Genomic DNA, 27,767 nt, shown 5'->3' with positions numbered 1-27,767 from the left:
GGTGATTCACCCTAGGAAATAACCAGAGGAATAAAAATAGTTTCTGTTGGCCCAGGGCATTAGATTTCACAACAGACTGAGGGTACCGTGAGAGCAGGGAGCACGCCTGTTTCACCCGGCGCAGCGTCCTCATGCCAGACAGTGCCCGGAACATGGCTGGTGCTCGAGTCGTCTTTGCTGTCGAATGAATGGCTGTCACTTGATTGCACAGAGAAGACGTGCTCTGTATCTAAGGATCTACGTGTCGATTACCTATCTATCATCTATCTATCTATCATCTATCGCTCTATTCATCCATCTGTCATCTCTCTCTCTCTGCGTTTGGGGACCACCCATTTTTCTGCCCTGATGTCCTGGCCACACTCCTTGTCTCTCCGGGCATCCTCCTCGCCTCTGCCTCTCTGAGTTTCACGACAGGGTCCCCCCCAGCAGTACCTCAGGAGGAGCCCCGCCCTCCCCTGAAGTACGTGTTCTCCGATGTCAGTGCCCATGGTAATGACCCCCAACAGCAAGGGGAAACATGCTGGTAAAGGCCCCACATGAGCCTCCCTGTCTCTCCTGAACCGTCCCCCCGGATCGGCCAGAGCATAAGGTAAAGGGGCTCTCCCAGACCCTCCCATACACTTTTCTGTCTTACCTCCCCCTTCCCCAGCCAGGATTTTCAAGGAAAACAGACCCTTACCTTTCTCCATAGTTTCTTTCCAACCAAGCTGCCAGAAAGAGAAGTCGAGAAATCTCCCATGATGAGAGAGGGGGAAAAAAAGGCACGGGAAGGTATGAACAAGGATTATGTAGTTAAACCCCATCTGCAGCCCAGAGGGGCAGCATAGTGGCAGCTGTGGCTACAAAGATATCTCCCCAAAGGGGGAAGAGAATGCAGGAGCTGGCCATGGCAGGTGAGTGATGCCAAACTGCGGGAAAGGGAGGAAAACATGCAGAAGGAATGTCGTCCCCACTGAAGAAGAGGCTCTGACCCACGGCACCGCCAGCTTCATGCAATTCCATGCTCAAGCATTTCAATCAGCCACTGAAGCACCACGACGACCAGCAGGTGGTTAACGCTACTGACCCCATGCTTTCAAGCCTTCGCTTTACACAGTCAACCACTCTGGTTCCATGCGGTAAGAGAGCAGCCGCCGGTGTGGGGCCACCATGTGTCCACCTCCGACCACGAGCCCGGGCTCTGCGCTCAGCCCTTTCTCTCCATTAATACTCAGATATTTCACAAATGTTTCTTTGAAGTAAGGTGTGCCCATTCTACAGATGAGACAACTAAGGCTCGGGGAGGTTAGGTCACTTGCTCAGAGCCACAGTGCTCTTCTCGTTTCCACGCCGGTCCCCCTGCAACAGGAATCAGCAAACCACTGCCTGCAGGCCAGTCCAACTGTTGCCTGTTTTTTTAAAAAAATAAATTGATTATTTATTTATTTATTTTTGGCTGCGTTGGGTCTTCATTGCTGCGCGTGGGCTTTCTCTAGTCGCGGTGAGCGGGGGCTACTCTTCGTTGTGTTGCACAGGCTCCTCATTGCAGTGGCTTTTCTTGTTGCGGAGCACGGGCTCTAGGCGCATGGGCTTCAGTAGTTGTGGCTCGCGGGCTCAGTAGTTGTGGCTCGCGGGCTCTAGAGCGCAGGGCTCGGTAGTTGTGGCACACGGGCTTAGCTGGCCCGTGACATGTGGGATCTTCCCAGACCAGGGCTCGAACCCGTGTCCCCTGCATTGGCAGGCGGATTCTTAACCACTGCGCCACCAGGGAAGCCCTGCTGCCTGTTCCTGTCAAGCTTTATTGGAACACAGCCACACCTGGTTGCTTACAAGCTGCTTCCGGCTGCTTCCGTGCTATAGGACAGCAGAGCCGATAAGTCATGACAGAGATCTGATGACCCCCAAAGTCCAAAATATTTACTCTCTGGACCTTTACAGAGAACGGTTACCAACCCCCACCCTGTGATCTATTCTCTGCCCGTTCCCCAGAGGGATCCTTCAGAAAGCTCACTCGTCACGACACAACCTGTTTAAAATCTTTTGAATAAAATCCAAATTTCCTCCCACAGGCCCAGCAGGATTTGTCTCCTGCTAACCTCCTCCCCTCTCACCCCCACAGGTTACACTCCAACCTACTGGACAGTTTTCCGTTTATCTAATGTGCCGGGCTCTTTCTAATCTCAGGACGTTTGCACATGCTGTTCCCTTGTCTGGAATGCTTTTTCCCAGCTTTAAGTCTTAGTTCAAATTCCATTTCCTCTGAAAGGCCTCCCCTCTACTCATGCTCCATCTCCACACTCAGTCTGTTTCCTGGCTAGCAGTGATACAGGTTCGTCATCATTTTAGCTATAGGTTCCCTTTCACTCTCATTTTGGCCGGCTGCCAGCCCCGCAAGGGCTGGCCTCTGTGTGCTTCAGTGTTCTCTCTCCACTGCCTGGCACCTAGCAGGTGATCTACGAATGTTTGCTGAGTGACAGCAGCACAGACATGTTAGCGTCCAGGCCTGTGGGGCTCCCGAGCCACGTTCCTCACGCAGATGCTCCCATCCCTTCTGCCTTCCCACGAGCACTCAGAAAGCCACATTCACAAACGTCTGCAGAGGGGCGAGGCGACTCCAGAGAGGTGGATGAACAGATCCGTGCCTCAGTGAAGCCCCGGGGACTAAATCCTCCCCCAGCCCAGCTCCCTTCCCCCTTCTTCAGAACTGCTGGCCAGGGAAGAGGGGCCCATGCTGGCTGCCCCCGGGTAGCCCCGCCCCAGGAAGGAGTCTGCTACTCCTCACTCAGACCCTACCAAATGTCCCCAAGATGGTCACCCCTGAGAGGCTCTGGGACATAGCTGGGCTTCCCTGGAGGAGGTGACACTGCAGGACTGCAGTGGGTGCTCGACAGGGTCCAGACCCCAGGTGTCATAGGCTGGACAGTGGCCGCCAAAGAGATAAGTCCAAGTCCTAACCCCCGGAACCTTGGCGGAAAGGGTGTTTGCAGACGTAAGGAAGGATCTCAAGATGGGATCACCCCAGATTACCAGGGTAGGTCCTAAATCCCATGGCAAGTATCCTTTTCAGAGACAGCAGAGAGGAAAACACACACACAGAGGAGAAGGCCATGTGAAGACAGAGGCCGGGATTGGAGTGCCGTGGCCACATGCCCCAGAAGCTGAAAGAGGTGAGGAAGCAGCCTCCCCTGAACCTTCAAAGGGAGTGTGGCCCTGCCTACACCTTGATTTCAGATATCCAGCCCCCAGAACTGTGAGAAAATACATTTCGGTAGCTGTAAGCCAGCCAGGTTGTGGTTAATTGGTTAAGACAGCCACAGCAAACTAATACACCTGGGAGAGGCGGGCCCACTTCTGGCTTCAGCCCACAAAGAATCACAGAGTATTTTGCTAGAAGGGACATGGGGTCTGAGTCATCTGGCATCGCTTGGCTCCAGGCAGCCAGTCTCCACCTGACCGCTGTTTCCACCTCCACACACACGCTGCCGCTCATCCCTTAATATTTATCTTCAAACCGACCTAAGATCGTCCTACTCAGATGGATTTCCACAGAGAACTTGAGCTCTGAGTGGGGAGAACCAGAACCGCTGGCCATGTATTCGCTCTACCCTGTTACTCCCTGATTCAGTCAACAAAACATTCATGAAGCGCTGACTGTGTCTTGGGCAGTATTCAAGGCTCTGGAAACACAGCAGGGATGAAGCAGACAGGAACCGCTCTCCTGTCGAACTGGCTTTCTCCTGTGGAAGGGGCAGGTGGGGATCATTACCCCAAGAAATACAAAGCTGCTGATATTAAAAACCTTCACTGGCATGTGCCCTAAAATTGTCAGTGACCCCTGTGTGGGCACGTGCTGACGAAGTCCCACACCTTCCCTCTCAGGGAAGGAGCTGGGGGGGGGGGGGCAGGGCGGTGACGGAGAACAGGGTCCAGATTCTGGGTGTGCGCTTCCTGGCTCTAGAAGAGCCTTGAGGGCCTCCATCTTCCCTCCACCAGAGCAGGACTTCCCAGGCTCCCTAGTTCCCCGTCTCTAAGAGCCTGTGGTTCTGGAGAGGGAGAGGCCTCCCCACCAGGCACAGAGCCAGGGCGGGTCTGTGGGGCTGGGACAGCAGAATTTCCAAGATGCTGAGCCCTGTGGGCCAGGAGGACGGGCCGGAAGGATGGGTTGGGAGGATGGGTCGGGAGGACGGGCGAGAGGGAGGTTCTCGGAGAGAGGGTGCAGCTGCCACAGCTCAGAGCCCGTGCCAACCCCATCCTCCCACAGGCGACAGGAAGGGCTGTCGTGTGACTTGCGGGATCTGCGGACAAACAAACCGTGAGGCTGGACGCTGGCCCAGGGAGGACAGGAAGCCTACTTCTGAATCCTCTGGTTTTAACAACATCGACCATTCACTGAGTACCTACAACTTGCCAAACCCAGACAACCTGTTTTATATAGTTTAGCAGCACAACGATCATCAAACCGATTGTTACTATTCCCATTTTACAGATAAGGAGGCTGAGGCTCACCAAGGCCACGCAGCTCTCAGGGGCAAGGCTAGCATCTGAACCCAAGGCTGGTCTTAGCCATCTCACTCTACCACATTTAGCTCTAGTTCTGAACTAGTAAGGTGTTTTCAGTTGCAAGGGACAATGGTCCAATTCAAAATGGCTTAAGCCCACTTCCATTCCCCAAAAGAATTTGTTGTAGAGTTTAGGGCTTTCAGGCACAGCTGGATCCAGATGCTCAAATGATGTTCTCGCAATTCTGTCTCATCCTTTGGCCTTCTTTTCCTCGGTGTCAGCTTCACCTTACAGTACCAGAGGTACAAAGATGACTACCCAAGGCTTCAGTCTTCTACTCTACTTCACGGAATCTCTGAAAACATGACACTCTGTTCTAATAGTTCTAGCACGAGTCCTGAGTATCAGTTTCATTGACCCAGCTTGGGTCACATGACCAGCCCAGAACCAATCATTTGGTTAAGGGGATGCAGTGTTCCCACTGGCCAGAAATGGATCAGGTGTCCACCCCTGAAGTTGGCAGGTGAGGACAGTATCCCTACCCCCAAATCACAGAGACTGAGAATGAGGCAAGGGACTCACCAAAGCGAAATTGAGAACCACTTACTAGCAGAATGGATTCTTGGCACGTAGAACCAACAGACATCCACTATAGCCTCTCTGTTTCCTCCTTCAGTCTTCGGTAAATTTCCTTTGGGAAATCTCCAGCCTTATCCTCATAGAAAGAAGAGGCAAAGCCTTTGCCCACTGCAGCAAGGCGAGATGGCCTTGGTGTCAGTCGCCTTTGAATGGCAGATGGGATTGGTAGAAGAAGTACATTGTACATCTCCCCACATTGATGGTGTGTGTGGCCATTTGACTGCCTTTGGTCAGCACAGTGTAAGTGAGTGTGTGTGAGTAGAGGTTTTAAATGTCTTTGCTTCATTTCACTTGGTCTTCTGTGCTTCTGCCATTTACCATGAGACATCCTCTGGGTAACCACTTATTCCAGAACAAAGAAACACCTGGAACATACCTGACAATAGACCCAGAGCCTAAAGCAGAGCTACCCCAGAAGGCCACAGACCCAAGAGCAAGATCCATGTGTGGCTATTGCTGTAAGCTCTTGACATTTGAAGGGAGTTGTTTGTCATGCAGCATTATCATAGCAAAATCTGACTATCACACTTTGAAAGTTTAGGAGGTTTTATGTTGAGGAAGACCACTATTCTTTGAAGTAAACAGTTTTTCAGGGCCTTAGTACTCTGGGCTGTAGCCAGTCGGTATTCTGCCAAGATGCCCTGGGAACCCAGAAAGGCACAGCCACCAGATTTTAACACAACATCATATTTCAACTGGCACAAAGGCCAGAAAGAGTTTCAGCATCTTTTTTGGAGCCCTGCAGCTGCCCTACCCTCCCTCCAGGGTCTCTGCATGACCTTGGACAAGTCATTTGCCCTCTCTTAGCCTTAACTGTCAAATCTGTAAATGGGAATAAGACTAATCCTTAGCTTTGGAGGGGAGCTGATCAAGAGGATATATATAAAACACAGTTCCTGGTGCATAGAAATAGCTCAGTAAATGTTAGCATTCTATTTACTTTATTCTTAAATTACAACAGGAGTAAAGATGCGTTTGAATGTTGAGTCTGCTCCTCTGAGCCTTGGGAACATCATGCAATAAGCATGTCTGCGCCCCTAACAAGAAGCCCCCAGGTGCCTGAAACCTGGCAGAAGAAGAATCTAGAACATGACAAGGCAGGTTTTTCTCTTTTTGTTTTAGTTCCTTGAAATCACACAGTCTATTTATTTTGATCGTTCATCACACAAATAAAAATAAAACAAATCCTTGAGAACAGCGACAGCATTTGCTGCAACTCTGATCCATGAGAAAGAGCCACGCCAGGAGGAGAAGTCACAATTCCTTTCAGTGGGAAAACATTGAGCTCCCACGCTTCCTTTCCAACGGAAATTTCCCGTGATGTGGGATTTTCATGCAATTGACAGACCAGCCTTGGTCCAGCCCTCTTCAGGCTCTGCCTCTGGGGGCCTCCTGTCCCCAGCCCTGCAGTGTGAGCCTTGGAATGCAGGTGGTGAAGTGGTGGTAGCTGAGCACGAGCTAATTCAGGGCTTGCCAGGTGCCACATTACATGCTCGGTGTGCAGGCTCACTTTGTTCTCACCACATCCTGCCGGGCTGCTGCACATTTTATCCCAGATGAGGAGACTGAGACTCAGAGATTTTAGGTCATGTGCCCGCATCCCACAGAAAGCCAGGGGCAGTTCCAGGACTTGAACTCAGCCCTGATTCCGAAGCTTATGCCCCAAATCCCTATTTTAGGCTGCACTGCCTGGTCCTGGGTGTATGGTCCTGGCCCTCTTTGAGGAGGGATGTAGCCAAAGCTGCAGCTCCTCCAAGCCCCTGGCTGGCCACATCCAGGAAGGGCATCCTCCAAGCTACAGCCTTGTGCCCTCAGAGCAAAAGGCCCCACCCCGGGCTTCTGTGGCAGTCGGCCTTCTCCACTGCAAAGAGCCCTGGAATAAGGGGCTGCATACCTGCTTCCCATTCTTGGAACGACCTCTTCCCAGCTGTGTTGCTCAGGCACTCACTAATCTCCCCGAGCCTCAGTTTCCCCATCTGTAAAAGTTTCCCCATCACACACTTGGCTCAGTGGTTTCCAAACTCTTTCAGGCAAGGACAGCACGACTGAACGAGCACGCAGACCCCCACATGAAAAGCCGATGAAAGAGCAGCTGTTGCAGATAATAGAGGCCTGGGTCTTGGCGCCCCTCAGTCTCTAGGGGAGCTGTCTGCACTCGACTATCCCAGCTCAGCTCTGTGGCTCCATTCAGCTCTGCCATTCTGTGTTTCTCAGATCCTGACACATGCCCCCCAAGAAAGATTTTTCTTACCAGATGTGTTCATCAAGACAGTTTTGCAAGTGACACAAACGATTCAAACCAAGTTGAGCAAAAAGAGAAACGTAGAGGCAGGGTCCCTAGAATTCCTCTTTGGCTTTCTTAAACTTGGCCCTCTCTTCCTTAAAGGCTTCTTGGCTTTCCACAGTCCCAGGGAAATTATGAGTGCCTTCCTTTAGCCTGTAATTCCCTGAGCAACCTGGCCCCTGGTTTTCACTCCAACCTCATTTTGAGGCTTCGTCTCCCTCCTCCGGGCCTTTGCACATGCTGTGCCCACCAAGAACTTCCCCAGATTCGTCCATAGCTGACTCATTCTCACCATGCAGGCTTCAGCTCAAATATCACCTCTTCAGAGAGGCCTTTCCTGTCCATTCCAACTTAGGTAGCCCCTCACCTCTCCCATCACCTCGCCTGGCTGCATTTCCTTATCACAGTCTGGAAGGACCTTATTATCTATGTGCTCCCATGCTTGTTGTCTATCTCCGCATTAGAACGTCCACTGGATAAAGCTCTGCCTTGTTTACTGCGGTATCCCTGACAACCAGCACTGCTCTTGCCCTGGACAAGTACTCCATAAATAGCTGTGGAATGAGCGAGCACACGGTTGACAATAACTTCATGCTTTACTGAGTCTAGACTCCTCTGCCTAAAATGCAACAGCTCACCACCAAGCAGACCCTCTTGCTTCTCTCAGAGGGAAGCCACCCCCCTGCCCCCACCGGCTCTGCAAGCCAGTCCCTCCTTGGTTCCTCCCTCCCACGCCCACCCACCCATCCCCACGTCCTGCCAACTCTACCCCTGACCTCTCAAAGCCGACCGCCCCTCCCTGTCTCTACCACCACCCTCCAGGCCCAGCTCCCATCTCTCTCCTCGGGGCGCCTCCTGCAGCTTGCCAGGACCTCTCCTGGAATCTCTTCTTGCCCCAGTCCAACCTGATCCCCTCAGCACAACGTTGATTCTGTCAACCTCTGCTGAAACACTACCAAGAGCATCACCCGGGACACGGGGAGGAAGCTCAGCTGCCTTCCCGTGGGCCACAGGCTCTGCAGGCCTGCCCTGTGCGCCCACCTGTGCCTTCCTGCCCCTCTCTTTCTGCTCCAGCCCCAGGTTCCCTGGGACACCCAGCTGAACAGAACACTCACCAGTGTTGGTTCACACACTTCTCCTGGGGCTACGGGATCCAGTCTGCCCTCCTCTAAGCTCATCGGGGCAGGTAACTTGCCTGGCTTTCCGGGCTCAGCCCAGCCCCATTTCTGGCCTTAGGGCTGCTTAATAAATATTGGTAAGTGCATGGATGAATCAGTGCGGTTGAGTACCTACTATGTGTCAGACATGAAGCGAAAAATGTAAATATGGTATTTCATTTTCTCAGGAATCTTTTTTTTTTTTTGGTCACGCCACATGGCTTGTGGGATCTTAGCTCCCCGACCAGGGATCGAGCCCAGGCCCTGGCTGTGAAAGCGCCAAGTCCTAACCGATGGACTGCCAAGGAATTCCCTGAGCAATCTTTCAAAGCAAGCACTGTTGTGTTCGATTAAACACATGAATGAACGAACGAACTTCTAAATGAGGGCAGGGGCACAAAACCCAAAAGCGTACAGAAGCCAGGAGGGAATGTACTTAGTGAGAGGCACCCAGTAAGAGGCACCAGTGGATAGACAGGGCCACGGCAAATGAAGCACCATGGCGTCCTTAGGAGCTGAACTGTGTCCGCTCAAAATTCATGTGTTGAATTGTACCCCCAGGACCTCAGAATGTGACCTTATTAGGAAACAGAGTCCTTGCAGATGATGGAGTTAAAATGAAGTTGTTAGGGTGGTCCTAACCCAGTGTGACTGGTGTCTTTATAAGAAGGGGGAATTTGGACACAGAGGGACTGACACACATTGAGGGAAGATGATACAAAGAGACACTGGGAGAAGACGGCCACCTGCAAGGCAAGGAGACAGGCCAGGAACAGGCCCTTCCCTCACAGACCTTGGAGGAAACGCTGTCAATACCTTGACCTTGGTTTTGCAACCCCGAGGAACTGGGAGATTTCTGTTGTTAATCCACCCGGTCTGGGGTACTTTATTACGGCAGCCCCAGCAAAGCTATTATAGCACAAATGACATCCACACGCAGCAACACTTTGCAACTCCTGGGGGCCCAATAAGACTTGTCCGGAGGCCGCGTTCTGCCCAGGAGGGCGCAGGTGGCAACTCCTACAGCCTGTCGGGTCCCCAGAGCACACTGTCCCCAGGGAATTGGCTCCGGGGGAAACTGAGGTCAAATGGGAGTTCAGTTATGGCTTGGAGACAAGTCCCCGAGGTCACAGATGAAATGAGGCCAGACACTGGAACCGGGCCCCAGGCTCCAGAAGCCGAGCGGACGCTCCCACACAGAGCCAGGCCCGGCCCAACCTGCTTGTAAAGTACAGGAGAAAACCCGAATTAAAGGGAAGAGACAGACTGGATCAGAGACGTGCCTCTCAACCAGTACCCCCAGCATACGGTAATCAATACTCTATAAAGCACACTGGAACTTGTTTACAAGTATCTGTTAATTATTAAAATCGAATCTATTTTTTCTCCCCTCCATTTAGTTGAGAAATCTCACGTTACACAGAAAGGTTAATTACACACCGACTTCCAAGAACCCTTTGTTGGAAGCTTCTGTTTCATTTTCTCCAAGATGAATCCTTGAACTCCACGTTTGGGAATGTAGACGCAGGCCAGCTTAGTGAAATCGTTTCCTCATTCTAGCAGCCCCCAGCTGTAGCCAACCTCTCAGATGGCCTGATGCAGCTGGGATTAACCAGAAACCACTTCAAACCCCCCCCCAAACTGTCTAAAATGTGGTTTTGTTGCTTTTTCCATTGAGACTGAAGACCACCATGTTTTCAACATGTTATCCTGGTTGCAAAAGGAAGAGGGTCTCCAGTCCTGGGACCACAGTGAGAGACATACAATATCCCAGTGGCTACATCAATTAGGTCTGTTTGCTCCCGGCCTTGGGGAAGGTAAATGCCCTGTTACTTGGAGGGTAATGCGTACCACATGGCATTCCTCAGCCTCGAGGAAGCCGGAGAGGCCTCATTTTCCTAGCGAGAACTGGAACGGTGCAGTAGGGAGTAGGCCCCCAGCACCAAGGCTCAGCCCTTCCCCACCATTAGCTGTGCCAGTGAGCTCCCCTGCGCACCATGATCCCTTGGCAGCCATCCCAGATTCACTTCTCTCCAGCCGCGCCTGGAAATCTCCTTGTAGCAGGTGGGGTAGTCCCAGCCACCGCCTAGACTCTCTCCCTGGCCAGAACTGAGACTCATCAGGTTGAGGAAGTTGTCTTCTTCTCCTAGTTTGTTGAGTGTTTTCATCATGAAGGTAAAAGTTAGTTTTAAAAAGAGACCTTGAGGGGCTTCCCTGGTGGTGCAGTGGTTGAGAATCTGCCTGCCAATGCAGGGGACACGGGTTCGAGCCCTGGTCTGGGAAGATCCCACGTGCCACGGAGCAACTGGGCCCGTGAGCCACAAATACTGAGCGCTCTGTGCGTCTGGAGCCTGTGCTCCGCAGCAAGAGAGGCCGCGACAGTGAGAGGCCCGCGCACCGCGATGAAGAGTAGCCCCCGCTTGCCACAACTAGAGAGAGCCCTCGCACAGAAACGAAGACCCAACACAGCCAAAAATAAATAAATGAATAAATAAATTTATAAAAAAAAAAGAAGAGAGACCTTGAGGCTTTCGCATAAAGATCTCCATCTCCATTTACATTCAGCGTTTCCCAAAAAACTGTACACACGTATCATTTTGTTCCCTCTTGGCATACCATCTAAACTAGAGTCGAGGTTTTTTGGTTAGGGTTTGGGGGCGGGGGGTATTTTTTGTTTGTTTGGCTGGCTTTTTGTTTTGTTTCAGCAAAAAAACCAAAACCAAAACCCGAAAAACAAAACAAACACACACAAGTCTGGGAGAATGAAGAGGAGACAACGATAAGAAAAGGTTTTAAGCTGGGAAATAGATGGGTAGGTGGCCACCGCCTTAAGAAAGCCAAATCTTAGGCCAAGTTGCAAACCAGCAATCAACCAAATCCTTCCAAAGGTCAGGAATTTGTTCCTCATGTAATTCTAGAAGTCGAGGTGAAGGGTAGGGCTGACTTTATAATAAGGAGAACCGGTTCAAGTTGTTAAAGAAGTGGATGGTTTCCCAGATGGGCTCGCTGGGCCCACCTCTCACTCCTGGAGGCAGGGTGCCCTCTCCTCCCCAACTCCACCCTAGCATGAAGGTTTATTCCCCCAAGAAGGTGAAGCAGATGATGCATGGCCTTACCTGATGAGGACTGAGGCCCCAGACTGTTCCCGGTCGGTCTTTACTTCCAGACGGGAGTTTGGAAGGGTCTGAGACTCCTGAGGTGGGCAGACCCAAAGACATTTACATTCAGCGTTTCCCCAAAAACAGCGCCAGCACATCCCTCGACAGATAACAAGCTCTGCTCTGGGCTTGGTGTTTCAGCTTTTCAGCCCGCCCCTCTTCAATAGGAGACACCTGAGGAAAGCCTTTAACAGGGCATAGAACAAGGACCTGAACAACAGAGACTACTTCTGGGGAAAAAAAGCTTTAAATCATCATTAATTTTCTCAGAGAGACGAGAGAATATACTACAGGCATGATATAAGAAGAGGATGTGACAAAGTAAATATACAGAGAAAAAACACAACAACAAAAGGCTCTTGGAAATCGGAAACATGACAGAAGAAATGAGCTTCATAGAAGAACTGGAAGGCAAAGAGGAGGTGTGTTAGTCTCTGGGAGCTGCTGTAATAAAGTACCACAAACTGGGTGGCTTAAAGCAACGTAAACGTATTGTCTCACAGTTCTGGAGGCTGTAAGTCCAAAATGAAGACGCTGGCGAGGGTTGGGTCTTTCTGGGGACTGTCAAGGGAGAGTCTGTTTCTTGCCTCTCTCCTCGCCTCTGCTGGTTTGCTGGCAACCTTTGGCATTTCCTGGCTTGTAGAAGCATCACTCCAATCTCTGCCTTCATTTCCACGTGGCATTCTCCCTACGTGCATGTCTGTCTCTACGTCCAAATTTCCCCCTTTATAAAGACACCAGTCATATTGGATTATGGCCCATACTACTGACCTCATTTTAACCCAATCCTCTGCAAGGACCCTATTTCCAGACAAGGCCACATTCACAGACACCGGGGTTAGGACATCCACATCTTTTGTGGGGACATAATTCAACCCATAGCATGAGGATGTTTCTTTCTAAGAAAAACAAGAACATAAAAAGATAGAACACAAAAGAGAAATCACAAGAAAATCAGAGGAGGTGATTCTCTGAATATCTGAATAACAGGGGTTCTAGCAAGAAAACGGAGAGTAAATGAAGGGAAGTCATAAGCAAAATATTTCAAGGAAATCTCTGAACACTGAATGACTCGAATGTGGGGTTTCAAAGGGTCCACTGGGCATTCGGGAGAGGGGTGAAGAGAGACCCACACAAAGAGCACAGCCATGAAATATCAGCACACTGGGGACACAGGAAAGTTCTGTAAGTGTCTAGAGAGAAAAAATCGGTCCTGCGCACAGGTCAGGAACCAGCCGGTTTTGGGCTTCTCATGAGCGTCACCAGCTGTGAGGGAGGAAAATGACTTCCAACCCAGAGATTGTGCCAGGCAGGTGTGAAGGAAGAATAAACATGTCATTGGTCTGGAAAGGACTCAAAGAATATGCCTCCTGCACATACACTCTTTCTCAGGAAGCTGCTGGAGGATGAGCTCCGCCAAAATGAGGGAGTAAAGCAAGAAAAGGAAGACTGAGGTGATTTACACAATCAGACCCCGAATTCTCAGGCCTTTAGACTCAGACTGAATCAAGTCACCAGTTTTCCTGTTTCTCCAGCTGGCAGGTAGCAGACTGTGGGACTTCTTGGTCTCCATAACCACGTGACCCAATTTCTATAAAAAATCTCTCTAGATAGGTAGATATATATAGATATACATATCTGTCATCGATCTATCTATCTACAGTTGACCCTTGAACAACACGGTTTGAACTAGTCGGGCGCACTTATATGCCGATTTTTTTCAATAAATAGATACGGCAACACTACACAATCTGCGATTGGTTGAATCTCCGGTCGGTTGAATCTGCATTTGCAGAACCATAGATACAGAGGACCGACTGTGAGTTATACTTGGATTTTTTACTGCATGGGGAGGAGGCCTGCATCCCTAACCCTCCCGTGTTGTTCAAGGGTCAACTTGTACATCTCCTGTTGGTTCTGTTACTCTGGAGAAGCCTAACCAATACAGAATGGCTTAAATAAAAGTTGAGGTCTCACCTGTGAGAGGTCAGGAGCTGGGCAGGGCATCCAGGCTGCTGTCTTTCAGCTCTTGTTATCCTTACTGTGTAGCTTCCATCCTTAAGCTGACCTCATAGGCCGAGATGACCGAGGACCAGCCATCACATTCAAGTTCCAAGCTGAAAGCTTGAGGAATCAGGCAAAGCTCAAGGACGTTTGCCTCCCTCTCATCATTCAAGGACATTAAGGGTCTCTCCTGCATAACTGGCAGATGTTATTGTTCTTATACGCACTTCTGGCCCTTCTGATCAGACAGGCCTGGGCTCAGGCTGGCTGTGCCCTTTGTGACACTGAGTGAGTGTTGTCAAGACGTAAGGACAGTTCTGTTTGTGTACGGTCCACAGCAGTGGTTTAGCGGGAGGCCAGATCAGACTGTCATTTCCAGGGTGGGCTGACATCTGACAAAGAGAAAAGAAGCCAAGCCATCCAAACAAAACTCAGGAAATAAAATGTTAAGTCTTTCAACATGACGGCGGGAGGCTGGCCACCATCCCGCTCTTCCCACAGGGCCTGTGGCTTCTTGGGATGCGAGCTCTCGGCAGGACTGGTGGCCCTGGAGTGGGAGAGCCTGTTCTCCAGAACTGTAAGGCGAAGCCAGAACCTTCCTTGTGGGGAGGAGTGGGGAAGGGGGGGGGAGGGTATCGGCTAGCCGCTGTCCTGGAACTGTGTCCTTTACCACCAAACAGCAGCAGAGTCAACGCTGGGCTTTGAGAGGGGGGGATGGCTTCATAGCGGGAGAGACCAGCTAAGAACAGAGGGAAGTTACAGGCCGGCTTTCACGTGGTTGAGTGCCAGGCTTTTTAGAGGCACTCAGGCAGATGTGTGAGAGAAGGCCCTGGCTCTATCTGCCGACTGCCGGAGACCAGAAAACGCCCGTAGCTGGGCCTTGGAGCCCACGCCTTGTCAAATATATATTTACCGCCTTCTCCCTCCCCTCTTCAGGCTAGGCTCTGTGCGGTTGGGAGCAGAATAGCTGGCTTCCTCAAACTTTTCAACAGAAGCACCCGTCAAGGCAGCAGAGTATACGGAGAATGTGAAATTTCTTTGAGGTCCTGCTTTTACTGTGAAAATTCACGCTGAAGTAGTACGTCATCAAACCCCAGACTTCCGGATTTGGTCTTGTGAATTTCGCTCCTCCTGTGCGCCAAGCGGCCTGCCCCCGCCCCTCACTCCCCTCCAGCAGCACCAGCCTTTCCCAGGCAGCGGTGCCCGGGAGAGGGGGGGCGAGGGGGGGCCCGGCTCAGGCGGAGCGGGGCTCATGCTGGGCCCGCCAGCCCGGCACACCTCCCTCCAGTGGCGGCCGACTCTCTTAAGCAAAATCTTCAGATGTCTGGGTCGCCGGGCGGTGGGGATTTTCGCAGGCACTGAAGTGGATGGTCCCCGTCGAGAGGTTGCCAGCATCTCACCTGCTGTCAGGAAGAAAGGCTTCTGGTGTCCAGGGAGTCAAGAACGACTCACTTAAGCAGGAGTGTGACTAAGATGAGAGAGGATTCAAGAGCACGGCTGACAGCCGGAGCAGACTGTTAAATCCTCCCTGGTTAAGTGACGGTGGACAAACCCACAGGGAGAGAGCCGGCACCCCGCCAAGGCCACAATGCTGGCACGCAGATGTTGCAGGAGGATTTCCCCATCTGCAATTACAGCGCCAGAACCTTCCCTCTTCTGTGGTGGGAGTTCCGGTTTACAGCTCTGAATGCTCCTATCTCTGCAACTAATTGGTACCTGAAGGTGAGACGAGCGATCCCCTTGCAAAGCTACCGTGGCTCCAAATGTGGCCTCCATGGTGGGAAGTGGCAGATAGAGAGAGAGACAGACAGATAGATAAAGGAGATATTTAAAAACAAGATAAGACAATCACAAAACAAAACAAACCCTTCTCATTCATTCCTGGTGTTAACATCATGAAGCATTATAATGAACGTTCGGGAAAAGTTTTGCTCTCCATTATTAGAAACATAACAAAATACAAGCAACGACTGGGTCGCTGGGCCGTGGCCCCTCGGAGCCGAGAACAGGGCAGGAGAAATTTGCTTCAGAGGTGAGGAAAATGAGCCTGAGTAAGCTGACTTGCCCAAGGTCACCCAGTCAGGTGGAGGTGGGAGTCTCACCCAGTTCTGGCTCCAAAGGTGTATCCTGTTGCTTCCAGGAATCACACCCGTTTGGTGTTCTGCCCTGTCATCTGAGAGTCCCCGAGTTGGCAGAACCGGTGTGACAGCCTGGGCAGGTCCTGGTCCAGCCTCCATGGCGGGCCGCTGGTCTGGCACTCAAAGCGACAGTGCTCAACGTCGGCCTCCTCCTCTGGTCCCGTTGTGAACTGTGTTAAGAGTTGGTGTTGGGGCTTCCCTGGTGGTGCAGTGGTTGAGAGTCCGCCTGCCGATGCAGGGGACGCGAGTTCGTGCCCCGGTCCGGGAAGATTCCACATGCCGCGGAGCGGCTGGGCCCGTGAGCCATGGCCGCTGAGCCTGCGCGTTCGGAGCCTGTGCTCCGCAACGGGAGAGGCCGCAACAGTGAGAGGCCCGCGTACCGCAAAAAAAAAAAAAAAGAGTCGGTGCTGGGTATTTTGTTCTCTTCTTTCTGGACTCCTTCAAGCCTCTCGGCTGCCTTCTGCTTGGAATCCCTATGGCTCCGGCAAGTGCTCCACAACTGAACGGTTGATTCCAAACTGCCTTGTAGGGTTCCCCGATTGCTGTGGCTAAGGATGCCTGAGAGCTGTGTTGAGGTTTCAGAGGCTGAACTCAGCTGAAAAACAGTACCGTGATCAATCTGTGATGCCTGGCACAAGCTCGAGGTGGGGAGAACAGGGTGGGTGGTCCAGGTCAAAAGCACCCGTGCACCAATTTCAGCCCGTGCCCTTGTCTCCACACTCTGCCCTATTCGCTGTATTTCAGAACCACGGTGGATGTGTAACCGGGCACTGGATGCCTTACAGCTTGGCTTCCGCCCCAGCCTTGCGGTTTATGCCTGGAGAGAAGGCAGGTTGACCAGGCAGAACACAACAGCTGGATGCCTACTTTCACTCTAGGGTCTACCCAGACCTGAGCCCCCTCCCTTCAATCTCTCTAGACATGGCCTACGATCTCTTCTAGAGAAATCAGAGCCTTCCCTGCAGTATTCAGTAGTTCGTTTCCACTGTGCTTACAGAGCCCAGGCTGCCGGGATGAAGACTGTCCTTTCCTGACAAACGTCATTAAGGGCAGCCAGATTAGAACCTGGCTTCTCTTGACGATTAACAAACAAGACCTTGATCAAGAGCGTTTAAGCCTAACACGACAATGGCTCTGAAGCTTTCCTTGCTATGATGTTAAAATTTCAGAGGAGCTCTTCAGAACTGCTGGGAGGTCAAGGATGAAACAGATGCAGGGCCTCCCTGACAGCCCTCTTCTCCTCGCTGCCCTTGTTTCCATGTTACAGGACAAGGAAAGCAGAGCACGGCCTGGTCACTTCCTGGCTGAAGACATCATCCTACCCTTGACCAAGATTAATTCAGCAAGAGCTTCTTACCTCGATGGTGTCACACCCCGGCCACGGTATTCCTCAGTAGGGGTCTGGACATGCGGTATCAAGGCTGGGGTTTAGCTAAAGACAGGAGGGAAGAAGCCTTCCCCTCTCTTCTCATCTTCACAACCGGAAGGAATCCACTCTTCCTAAAAGACATCCTTGCACTTTCACTGTAGGGACCAACATCTTGCGGTACACCTCCATCTGGTGTGGGAAGCAGCCTCCGTTCTCCTCAAAAGGTGCTGCGGCAGCAGGGACCCTCAAAAAGGACTCCTCAGGTTTCAAGGAAAGCTGACCGGTCAGGGTACAGCCCATCACTTATCTGAGAGCACTGGGAAACATCAAAGACACACCACTTGCTCCCTGCTCTTCGATCCTTCCAGATCCTTTCCAAGATTCCCGAGGAGCCAGGAGCAAAGACAAAAAAGAATGAAGTTTGCTAAGTTTTCTTTTACCAGGACAAACCCATTTTCCAATTACAGTCCTGCACCATTTATACTCTCCTCCTCTCCGTGCTAGTTCAAGTGCAGACTCAGGCCAAAGAACAGTAATCACAGATGACTCTTACGAGTGCTGTAAGTGACTTCCACATTCTTTGGAAGTGACTGTCTCAGCAGCAGTCTCCCTAGCCCCGGGCAATAAGCCGGTTTGTTTGTGGGGCTTTTAGGTTTGACACTGCATTTCCTTTACATCAGAGTCACAACTTACCTAACTGCAGTTGGCCAGAAATGGGTTGTCTTCTGAGGGTTTTCAGTCATGCACTGAATTAATCATCGTTACCCATCATCTCCACTTCCTTCCTTAAATCACTGCAACCTACCTCAAAGGATGCATTTACAGACACTAGCTCGCTTTCTTCCAAAGTTCGGCCATTCTTTGGTTCCATTATATTTTCTGCTGCAGCTCTGAGCCGTGCACTGAGACACCCAAATTAACTTCAGCATATGATAAACTCAAGTTCTTGGCCTCCTGTTCTACGGGGAATATTACACAAATGAAGAATTTGAGTACAAAAGTTAACTGTTTTCCTACGGGCTAAAGTCTACACAGACAAAAATAAAGATTTCAATGTAAATTTTACTATTTTATTTGTGAAAAAACTACAAGCAGAATTCATAAATAGACATTTCTATTTAAAGCAGGAAAACGATAAAGTGGCTTCTAATAACATAGTCGTGCACATGCCAGTAACAGGAATATATTAACATCTTTTATTTGCTAGACAAAGAGCAGTGTCCAATATAAATTTCCCCCAAACATTTAAGACCTGTGAATTTCTGACCAGTTCACAAAACCACCAACACTTTAGCATGAAGAAAAAAAACAAACCTAACAGACTGTCAGCTCTAAAGACATTACAGAGCAGGAACTTCCAAAAGCGTTATACAAGCTGTCTTTCTGAGCAAATGAAAAATATAGCTCGTATAATACATTAACAAAAATTCACAAGGTAAGATTATGTTTTGACATACTTAACAAGCATTCTCTATTTGTCTCCAACAAACAAAGCTAAGGAAATAATGTAACCATCTTTACACAGTAAATTAAGGTTACAAGTCATACACAAGAACAGAACTGCTTGCGCATTAAAAACTGTTCAGCTCCATTGTCATACTCTAAATGTTGGCTCTTAAACCATTTTCGGTTACATACAAGCAAAGGTTATTATATAGTCAGCAATTAATAAATTTTCAATAATTTAAGATACGGTAGCTTAAAAAAGTAGACTGAGAATGGTCTTGATAAGGCAGGTGAAACATCTTAGTGGAACTAAACTCACAGAAGCTTCTGCCAATGTTTTGAATATCCAGATTGAAACTGAAAGATTTTGATTAAAATTTTTTGTGGGTGTCAAGATGTCTTTACCTTAATATTACTATTATTATTTTTTGAACTGCATGACTCAAGCAGAGCAGGTCAGATAAGCTCTGTGCGCGCACGCACGAGTGTGAAGGATTGTGTGGTATTAAAACAAATGGAAACTTGCAAGCATAACACTGTGCTTTTGTTTGTTTTTATAACCTGCTTACTGTGCCGCTGAATACCAAGTATTTCTGGTCCTCTTTTAATATGTATCTTTATCACCTACACTAGTGTTTTTACACACTGCCTACTAATTGTAGGGCAAACTGCAAATGCAGAAAGTTACAGGAATTCCATTTCCAGAATACATGCCTGAGGGACGTCATCAATTTCAGAAATTAAAAGCCTAAAGTACCTACCACCTCGCTACCGTAACAGAATCACACAACAGCAGCTAAAGGATGGGCCCAAGAACATCTGATTGCTGAGAGCAGTCCCACCGTGCGCTGCAGTTTCTACCAAAATGGCCATTTCATCCTCTCACCTGTTCTAAAGCAATCCTCCCCCTTCCTTCACCCCTCCCCATTCTTTAATTTATTCTTTATCACGGAGGCAAAACTGAAAAACCAAGACATTGGCAATGACTCAATTAGCAGCCTCTGAGTAGCTGGTGAACCAGCTTTTCCCACTAATCTCGGGGTCCAATCACTTTACATGAAACTAATTTTGAAAAAGTACACAGTGTTTCTGAACAAAGTGCAAACCAACACTTACTGGTTTCAAAAGCAGTGCAACCCACATGAGTTTGGTGACTTTTAAATTTTTTTAAAAAGTTAATTAAAAAACTTAGCAATTCCTTACACCTCTGGAAAATAAATATGGCTGACTAATTCACCCTCCCTGAGACCCTTAATAAAAGGAATATTAAAACTTTAGAAGGAATGTCTTTGCAATACCCCACTAATATTAAAATGTGGATTTAAAATTCATAGTCAAATCACTATGTATTCTATATCCTGATGCTTACAGAAAGCATCTGATTTCCTTTGGTTCATTAATAAATACTTTAAAAATGTATTTAAAAAGGTAAGTATAGCTTGCATCCCAGATGAAAGCAGTATTTTGAAAAGAGGGGGCGCACTGTCCGTGCATCTGAGTACAGGACCACAGCAACAAGTGGCACTGCTTTATCATCTATACCTTTGAGAGCAGAATTTAAACGATGGTACATTAGTGACTAAGGAATAGTTTTAATGTAAATGTGAAAGGAGCCTTCCTGTTGGCTACTCAAATCAAGCTGTTAATTTTTCTGTTTACTTGTTGCCTCCACAGACAGAAGTTACTTCTATTCTTAAGCAAACCAGGTTTTTCACACCAAAATGTGGCGTTTCATTACTAATCTGCTGCCCTCCCAGAAGTACCGTCAAATAAAGGAAGGTGACATCAAGTTCCCATGCTTGAAATGACTCTCAAGTCTATGAACTCTGCAGATATGAATGTAAGAGTCAAAGAGAAGACAGACCCTAAACCTAAACAAAGCAAAACAGAACATTTTTAAAATGAGGAGGGGTGGATTCGTATTAGCGGTCTTTTTTTTTTCCCCGTTTTTGTTTGTTTTTGCAAGACAGTTTTTAAAAAGAGAGAGTGAAAAGAATCTTTTTTAAAAGAGAGTTTTACTCAAGCCATCTTTATGTTGAGGAAGAAAAAGATCACAGGCTCGCAGGAAGTAGGAGCTTTCCCTGCAACTCTGGCTGCCAGCACTTCAACCATTTATTCACCACTGAGTTCCTTCCCACAGCAGGGAATTGAGACATGTCTCCCAACACTGAAAAGCTCCATGTGGGGACTGGATGTACTGGTTGATAACCTTTGTTCAGTAAAACAACAAGACTAGATTTTAAGAAAGAAAAAGAATTCTCACAACTGAAGGGGTAGGGTAAGGGAAACGAGGGGAAGTGAGGCAAACAAAGTTCCATTAAACAAAACACCACATGCAAAGTGGAGACAAGGATTTGCTTCTTGTATGGACGAAAAATACAGGTTACACAGTTTGAATCCTAAAACTAAGAGACAATTTATCAATTTACCTCAGACATGAGTAGAGGTCTGGAAAATGGATGGAATTCGAGTTACAGAATACCATATTTTCATGAATGCTTATGTAAGAACAGCAATGTTAACATGTAACCGTAATTTACACAAATACTTGGCATTCTGGAGCTAGTTTCGTTACTTTTGACTGATCAAAGCCCTCCCAACTAAACCACTTGTGATTTGTCAGTTATTCCATCGCAAATGCAGGCTATCTGGAGCAGTCTTTAATTTGAGATCACATTGTTTAAAAAATATATATTTTTCTATCGTCCAGTACTCTTTAGACAGATGAGAAAGTCAAGTTCCCACGTGGGTTGGAACATACTTCACGTAAGACTGATTTTAACTTAATTTCAGCACTTTCATAGAAGGGACCGTCCCAGATCTGTAACTGTTCAATGTTGTATTCACTTCACAGTGTATCAAGCACCAGCGTTGCCATGGATTGGTTTCAAATAACCCTTTATATATAATTTTATATTTATATATATATAGTTATATCAAAACTGATAGTACATAGTATAACTGGAAGAAAGAACTAAACTTAAAAGGATATGCTGAAAGGATGGAGTCTGTGAACACAATAAATAAAAGCTCCCTCCCCCTCCCACCCCACTCCCCCCCAACAAAACAAAAACAAAAACCAGTTGTAATGTACATGGAAAATTGTGCACAGCAGGTTTTTTTTTATATAAAAAGTAGATTCAGGAGCACATCCAATTATAAATGATTGTTAGGAAAATCATATAAAACAATGGAATACATAAAAGTGTCAAGAGTAATCGTCAGGGTGCGAAATTCCTTGGGGGCCAGATGCCCATGGCAAGCAGAAATTATCCTGGCAGCATCACTAAGAGGTCGATGTCCACAGAAGATTCTCCAGGGGTGCAAGCGGCATGGGCAGGTGGAGGATGTGAATTTCATACCCTGATTCATAGTTTTCACAACTCCATGTGCAATTTCAGAAAGATTCATCATTTACGGCTGACATGTCGCCCTTTGGCGTGGAGGAACGGGAGGAACCCTTGTCTGTGCTCTCCGACCCCGAGCTGCTCTGGTTCTGCTGTTCTGACCCTGCACTGGAGGTCACTGTGGATGAGGAGGTCGAGGAGGAGCGAGTCTTTTCCTTAAAGTCTGTGATAATGACGGTGACGTTGCCCACAGTTACTGCCAACTGCTGTGCGGTGCTCCTGTCCACGTTTTTCAGCCGGGGCCTGAAAGCAACACCACAGGGGAAGAGCCCATGAAATCGGCTACGGATGCAAAGGACTTCTGGCCCAACATCACCCCGCCACACACACAGACTGCATGACGCTGTGGCAATGAATCTAAAACGCCAGCACGGATACCAGCGCTTACTACCATATCTGCCGACTAAGAAGCGTAGCAAGAAACGAAACCGCCAATCAGTTAGCAAAGCTTCGGATCACTGCAAAATTATGATCAATTTATCTTTCTCCTGTTTTGGACTCAGTGATATAAAAGCAGCTCATATCTATGTGCATGTACTTTGAAAGTTAACAGTCCCACTGCCCCAGCTCTTCACCCCACCCCTTCTTAGCCTACAAACCCACAGGCACAAAACCACCCCTGACTCTTGATTATGAGCAGGTGAATCAGGGCAGCGACGTGGTATTTCACTCTAGTTTCAAATACCTTGAGGTGTGATTCGTTTCACTGGTCTTTGTTGTAGCATTTGCAGACTGTATACTGTTCGCTTCACTAGGAGGATCTTTCAGAATATCGGACTTTGGTCTAAATGGGGAGACAGAAAAAGAGGCATTTAAAAGACATCTTTGATTCACCTGCAAAATAACATAGTACTGTACTGAGTTACCGAAGAACTTACTTTGTTTTTTTGTTGGTATTTTTCTTGGTAACACTAGGACTAATTTCTTTATCTTTCTCGGGTTTCTCTTTGTCTTGCTTTTCAACCTTCTCCTTCTTCTCCTTTTTAGGGGGTGGTGGAGTGGCATACTGTTGGGCCACTTGCTGGGCCACCAGCTGAGAATTGATCCGAGGTTTTCTAAAACAATCAAGAAAAGATGTCTCATTATTTGCTTTTTAACTGTTTCTTTAATTTTAAAATTTTGGTCTCATAATTTTTAGGTATTCTATTACTGGTATCCAGCAACTCAAACTAAATTATATGGTGTTTTATTATTTCCAGATAGTATGGTTAAGTCCATAAAACTTTTCCTCTTTCAAATCCACTCTCCGTACATCCACCTTTAATGACATAAACACACGCGCTCACACAAACATACATATCCCTGTGCAGTCAAGACTTTCAGCCAATTAAAACATGACGCTGCTTCTAAGAGAAGCAGCTTCTGAGAACACTACTTCTTTTGAGCTGTCAAGATTATACTGACTGACAGCTTTCAAATACTTCTGCCGCAGAGGGTTAATCTCATTTTATTAAATGGACACTGGTAATCCCTTGAAAAGAGAATGAAATTAGAAGTGTGACATTCACTCCTCAATCTAATTATTCCGACTTGGTCTGCTCCCCTGCTGCTCTGTGACTGGCACAGACAACACGTATCGAGCAATAAAAGGTAACTGTGGTTCATACGAGCTTCCAAGGGGGTGAAGACAAAGTCACTATAAAAACATCTTAGACAAGTGATACATTCATTGTGCCATAAACCATTATGTCTGCACCAGTCTCCAACTGACACTGGCTCTTAGCACTATTGTTTACAAATTCTAAACGGTGCCAAACGCTTCTCACAGTGCATGACCATTCGGACGCAAATGGCAAAGGGAGAAAGGAAAACCTAGGCGCTATTTCTATACAATATTAATTTTCAAAGACGTTAGCATCTAGATCGACACTTACAATATAATAAATTCTCCAAGTACAAGGTAGAAAACACATATCTAAGTGGGTTATTAATGAGGTGAAGCAACCACCTGCCATGATGTAATGATCCCCTTCAGGCCCCACGTCCCCCTCTGTTCCCAACGATGAAGGCACTGGCCAGAGAAAAATAACTGGACAGACAAGGTCTGCCTCATCAATGAGAGAGCCAGCGGTGGAAGAATGGAAATAGAAAAAAATTAAAAAAAAAAGCCTACGAAAAACAAAACAAGTTTCTTTCTTAAATAATTCCGCCATTTTTTTTTTCAAGAAAACAAAAAGAGTTGCTAGGTACAGGACACTCTGGCTCCTAAATTAAGCACAGTTACTGAAGCACCTCTTGGGAGGAGGTGTGATGTGGCGAAGAAGAAATACAGGACGAGGAGGGGACAGACACCTACTCCTTGACTTCATCAAGGCCAGCCTGCTAGGGGAAGACACTGGGTTTGTTCTGAGTGTCTCAGTGCTGGCTCCACAATAGTGTGGCTTTGCAGGAAACACACCAACAAAGGAGCAATCCCAGAGCAAGTTTCCTATTGGTCTCCAGCAAACACAGGCCTTGGTTACGGCGGCATACGACTAAGCCCACAACGGGTACGGTCACCTCAGGCTGGACCACAAGCAGCCTCACATGCCACGGAGCAAGGGATTCAAACATGTGAAGTGCCCCGAGATAAAGGGAGGAAGGTACTTAATACTCTAAACTCCCGCCCCTCAAGTGAAAGGTGAAAGGTAACATTCTTTTTTCACAGGTTCTAACAAAGGCAGCAGCAGCCATTCTAACACATTCTTCTCTTTCAAAGAGGAAGTGTATCTGTTAATACTTACAGAGAAGATAATCACCACTACAAACTATTTCACAAGTATTCACAGGGAACACAAACAGACCAGCTGTCTACAGGGATTACCAAGCAGTTTAAATCAGAGTTTAAACAAACTGTCATATACTAACCAATACTCAGGTGTCAAAATGAAATAACTCAGCCAAGTGAAAACTAAATAAATAAATAAATAAAACTTTATGAAAAACTACACCTTGAGGGAGACTTTCAATTAAGCCAGTATGTGTACTTCACTGCATGGAAGTCTGACAAGAGAAGACAACTGGACACCAGTCCAAGACCACCTGCAACAGCGAGAAGAACCAACGGCACGTGGCACACCAGACGCTTGCCCCAGAGAAACCACCCCCGGCCCCATCACCAGGCCCACCCAGTCTGAGTTAGGGGGGCCTGCCTCACTCCAGCATGTCCTACAGAGTTCTATGATGTCAGTTAGCACGCCGCACTGTAACTGTCAATCAAATGTACACTCCTGAATGGCATGACCGTGTCTTAATCAGCCTTCTCTATGGCATTCAGCACAGTACCAGGTACCCAATAAAATTACCTACTGGATGAATAAAGGATAAACGAAAATTTCAGAGAAAGACAAAGCAGGATAAGGACTGAGGAAAGGGCCCAAGCTTTGGTGATCAAGAAGTCAACTGCCGACTTTCAGGAGAGCAAGCCACACACTATCAGGGCTGCAAAGAGGAAGGAACTACAGGATGTCAGAGGAATAATCTAGAGGCGGCCAACAGGAACCCTTTTGAGAACTGTGGTGCTGAGATAAAGGACAGCCCTGCCACTGCAGAAAGGGGTCAGCAGGGTTTGAGGATATTTCCTTGGGAACAGGAGGCTTAAATCATGTTGTACACTGAAGAGGGAGAAAGACTGAAGGCAGGCAGAAGAGAGGGGTTAGCCATGGGGCAAAGGAGAGAAAGCATACAATCAAGAAAAGCACTGGGGGCTTCCCTGGTGGCGCAGTGGTTGAGAGTCCGCCTGCCGATGCAGGGGACGCGGGTTCGTGCCCCGGTCCGGGAAGATCCCACATGCCGCGGAGCGGCTGGGCCCGTGAGCCATGGCCGCTGAGCCTGCGCGTCCAGAGCCTGTGCTCCGCAACGGGAGAGGCCACAACGGTGAGAGGCCCGCGTACCGCAAAAAAAAAAAAAGAACAAGTGCTGGGATTGGGATTGACATGTATACACTGATGTGTAAAAAACTGATGACTAATAAGAATCTGCTGTATAAAAAAATAAATAAAATGAAAATTAAAAAAAAAGCAAAGCACTGGGAAAGGAACAGAGACTTTCTTCTGAGATGGGAGGGATGCTAGGTACTGGGGGATTATTGGCAGAATATTGGCAGAATATGGGAATGAGAGATCAGAGGAGAGATCCTGAAGCAATGGACATCAGAAGTGGTACCTGGGTTGGTGAGCAGCTGGCACTACCAGCAGAACAGAGAGCTAGGGGAGAGCAAAGAGGAAAGGAAGTCACCCTCGTCTCACAAACAGCCCCTAATGGCAGGCACCTGATGCACCTGCAAGCGGCTCTCAACCACCCAGACGCCGTGCTGATCCAAGATGGATTATCCCCTCACAGGCGGCTTGCCGAGGCCATGGGCAAAGCATGGGCAACAGGCCAGGTGCCTGTCTCGTACTCCTCCCGTGGACGACCACTCTCTAACATTTCAGCAGGGCAAGCAAACCCTCAGAATTTTTCAGTGCACGCACCACAATCCAGCATCTGTAGGACAGTATGTATACACACACACGGTGACATAAACTGCACCTCAAATGCAGCACGTGTGCACAACCGCACGGATGTCCTCACTTGTTCCTAAGAAAATGATGTCTGACTAGAATAGTGAAAGAAGTGTGCCTCCTCTCTAATGGGCAACCAAACTGAAACTTCACAAATGAAAAGGACCCAAGGCTCACTGGGATCAGATTATTACCAAGAAATATGGGATGTCTGCTAAAAGCACCTGTTTTGTTTCACAAGTAAGTCTGTGTTCTCAGCGTCCTCAAATAACAACCTAGTAATTCTTCCATCATCACTTGCTCCTTCCCCACAAAAACCCTCACCAACAGGTGGGAATCTATTATTTTAATTATTAGAGTGGTTTTTTCAAACTAGTTCCCCCAACAAACCCCACAGTCCTTCTCGGATCAGGGAACGGGGTGAGGTGGGGAAACGCACCGAATTCATTTTGAAATGGTGCACTGCTGCTGAACACAATGCGTACCTTTGAAGAAGGTGAAGAAGTGAGAAGGGTCGTCGGTGGGAGACCCTCCAAAGGTGCCACCCTGCCAGAACTGCTGTGGCAGCTCCTGCCATCCGTCCCCTACTTATTCCCAGGCCGGAGCATTCTGACGGCATGAGGATGGGAACGTGCCACCTCCACGGAGAGCCACGCACGCCGCACCCCAGCTGGCCGCGTTCTCCAGGTTAGATGCTGTGAACTGCCGTCGAGCAGCAGGCCAGGACCACCTCACAGCCAAAACAGGACAGGCACACTATGGAGCCAGAGTCAGCACAGCATCCTCCAGAGCACAACTGATTGTCTCTGTTTTACCAATTAAGGAGACTGAAAGCAGAAAGATCAAGAACCTTGTCTAAGGTTCACAGTAAGTGGCTAAACTGGGATTTTTTTAACCCAGATCCACCTGAACTTTTCAAAGCCTCCTCTTATTTATTTATTTATTTATTTATGGCTGTGTTGGGTCTTCATTGCTGCACACAGGCTTTTTCTAGTTGCGGCGAGCAAGGGCTACTCTGTTGCAGTGTGCGGGCTTCTCATTGCAGAGCACGGGCTCTAGGCGCATGGGCTTCAGTAGTTGTGGCACACGGGCTCAGTAGTTGTGGCTCACGGGCTCTAGAGCGCAGGCTCAGTAGTTGTGGTGCACGGGCTTAGCTGCTTGGTGGCGTGTGGGACCTTCCCGGACCAGGGATCGAACCCGTG

The 27,767-nt window shown here is 48.4% G+C and overlaps 1 protein-coding gene across 1 annotated transcript in view; it reads right to left on the bottom strand.

The window, feature by feature from the left end:
* Positions 1-18,287: 18,287 nt before the first annotated feature.
* RYBP (RING1 and YY1 binding protein) overlaps positions 18,288-27,767 on the bottom strand; it is a 75,602-nt gene continuing 66,122 nt past the window's right edge. Inside the window, exons 3-5 of the mRNA XM_004268021.4 lie at positions 22,963-23,139; positions 22,770-22,868; positions 18,288-22,327 (exon numbers count right to left, since the gene is read on the bottom strand). Of these exons, the coding sequence (XP_004268069.1) occupies positions 22,075-22,327; positions 22,770-22,868; positions 22,963-23,139 (529 nt within the window). The 3' untranslated portion in view covers positions 18,288-22,074. The remainder of the gene's footprint in view (positions 22,328-22,769; positions 22,869-22,962; positions 23,140-27,767) is intronic.

Source organism: Orcinus orca, chromosome 10, assembly GCF_937001465.1.
Source record: "Orcinus orca chromosome 10, mOrcOrc1.1, whole genome shotgun sequence".
NCBI classification, from domain to species: Eukaryota; Metazoa; Chordata; class Mammalia; order Artiodactyla; family Delphinidae; genus Orcinus; species Orcinus orca.
Note: the sequence above shows the minus strand (reverse complement) of the source record. Positions and strands in the feature narration are given on the sequence as shown.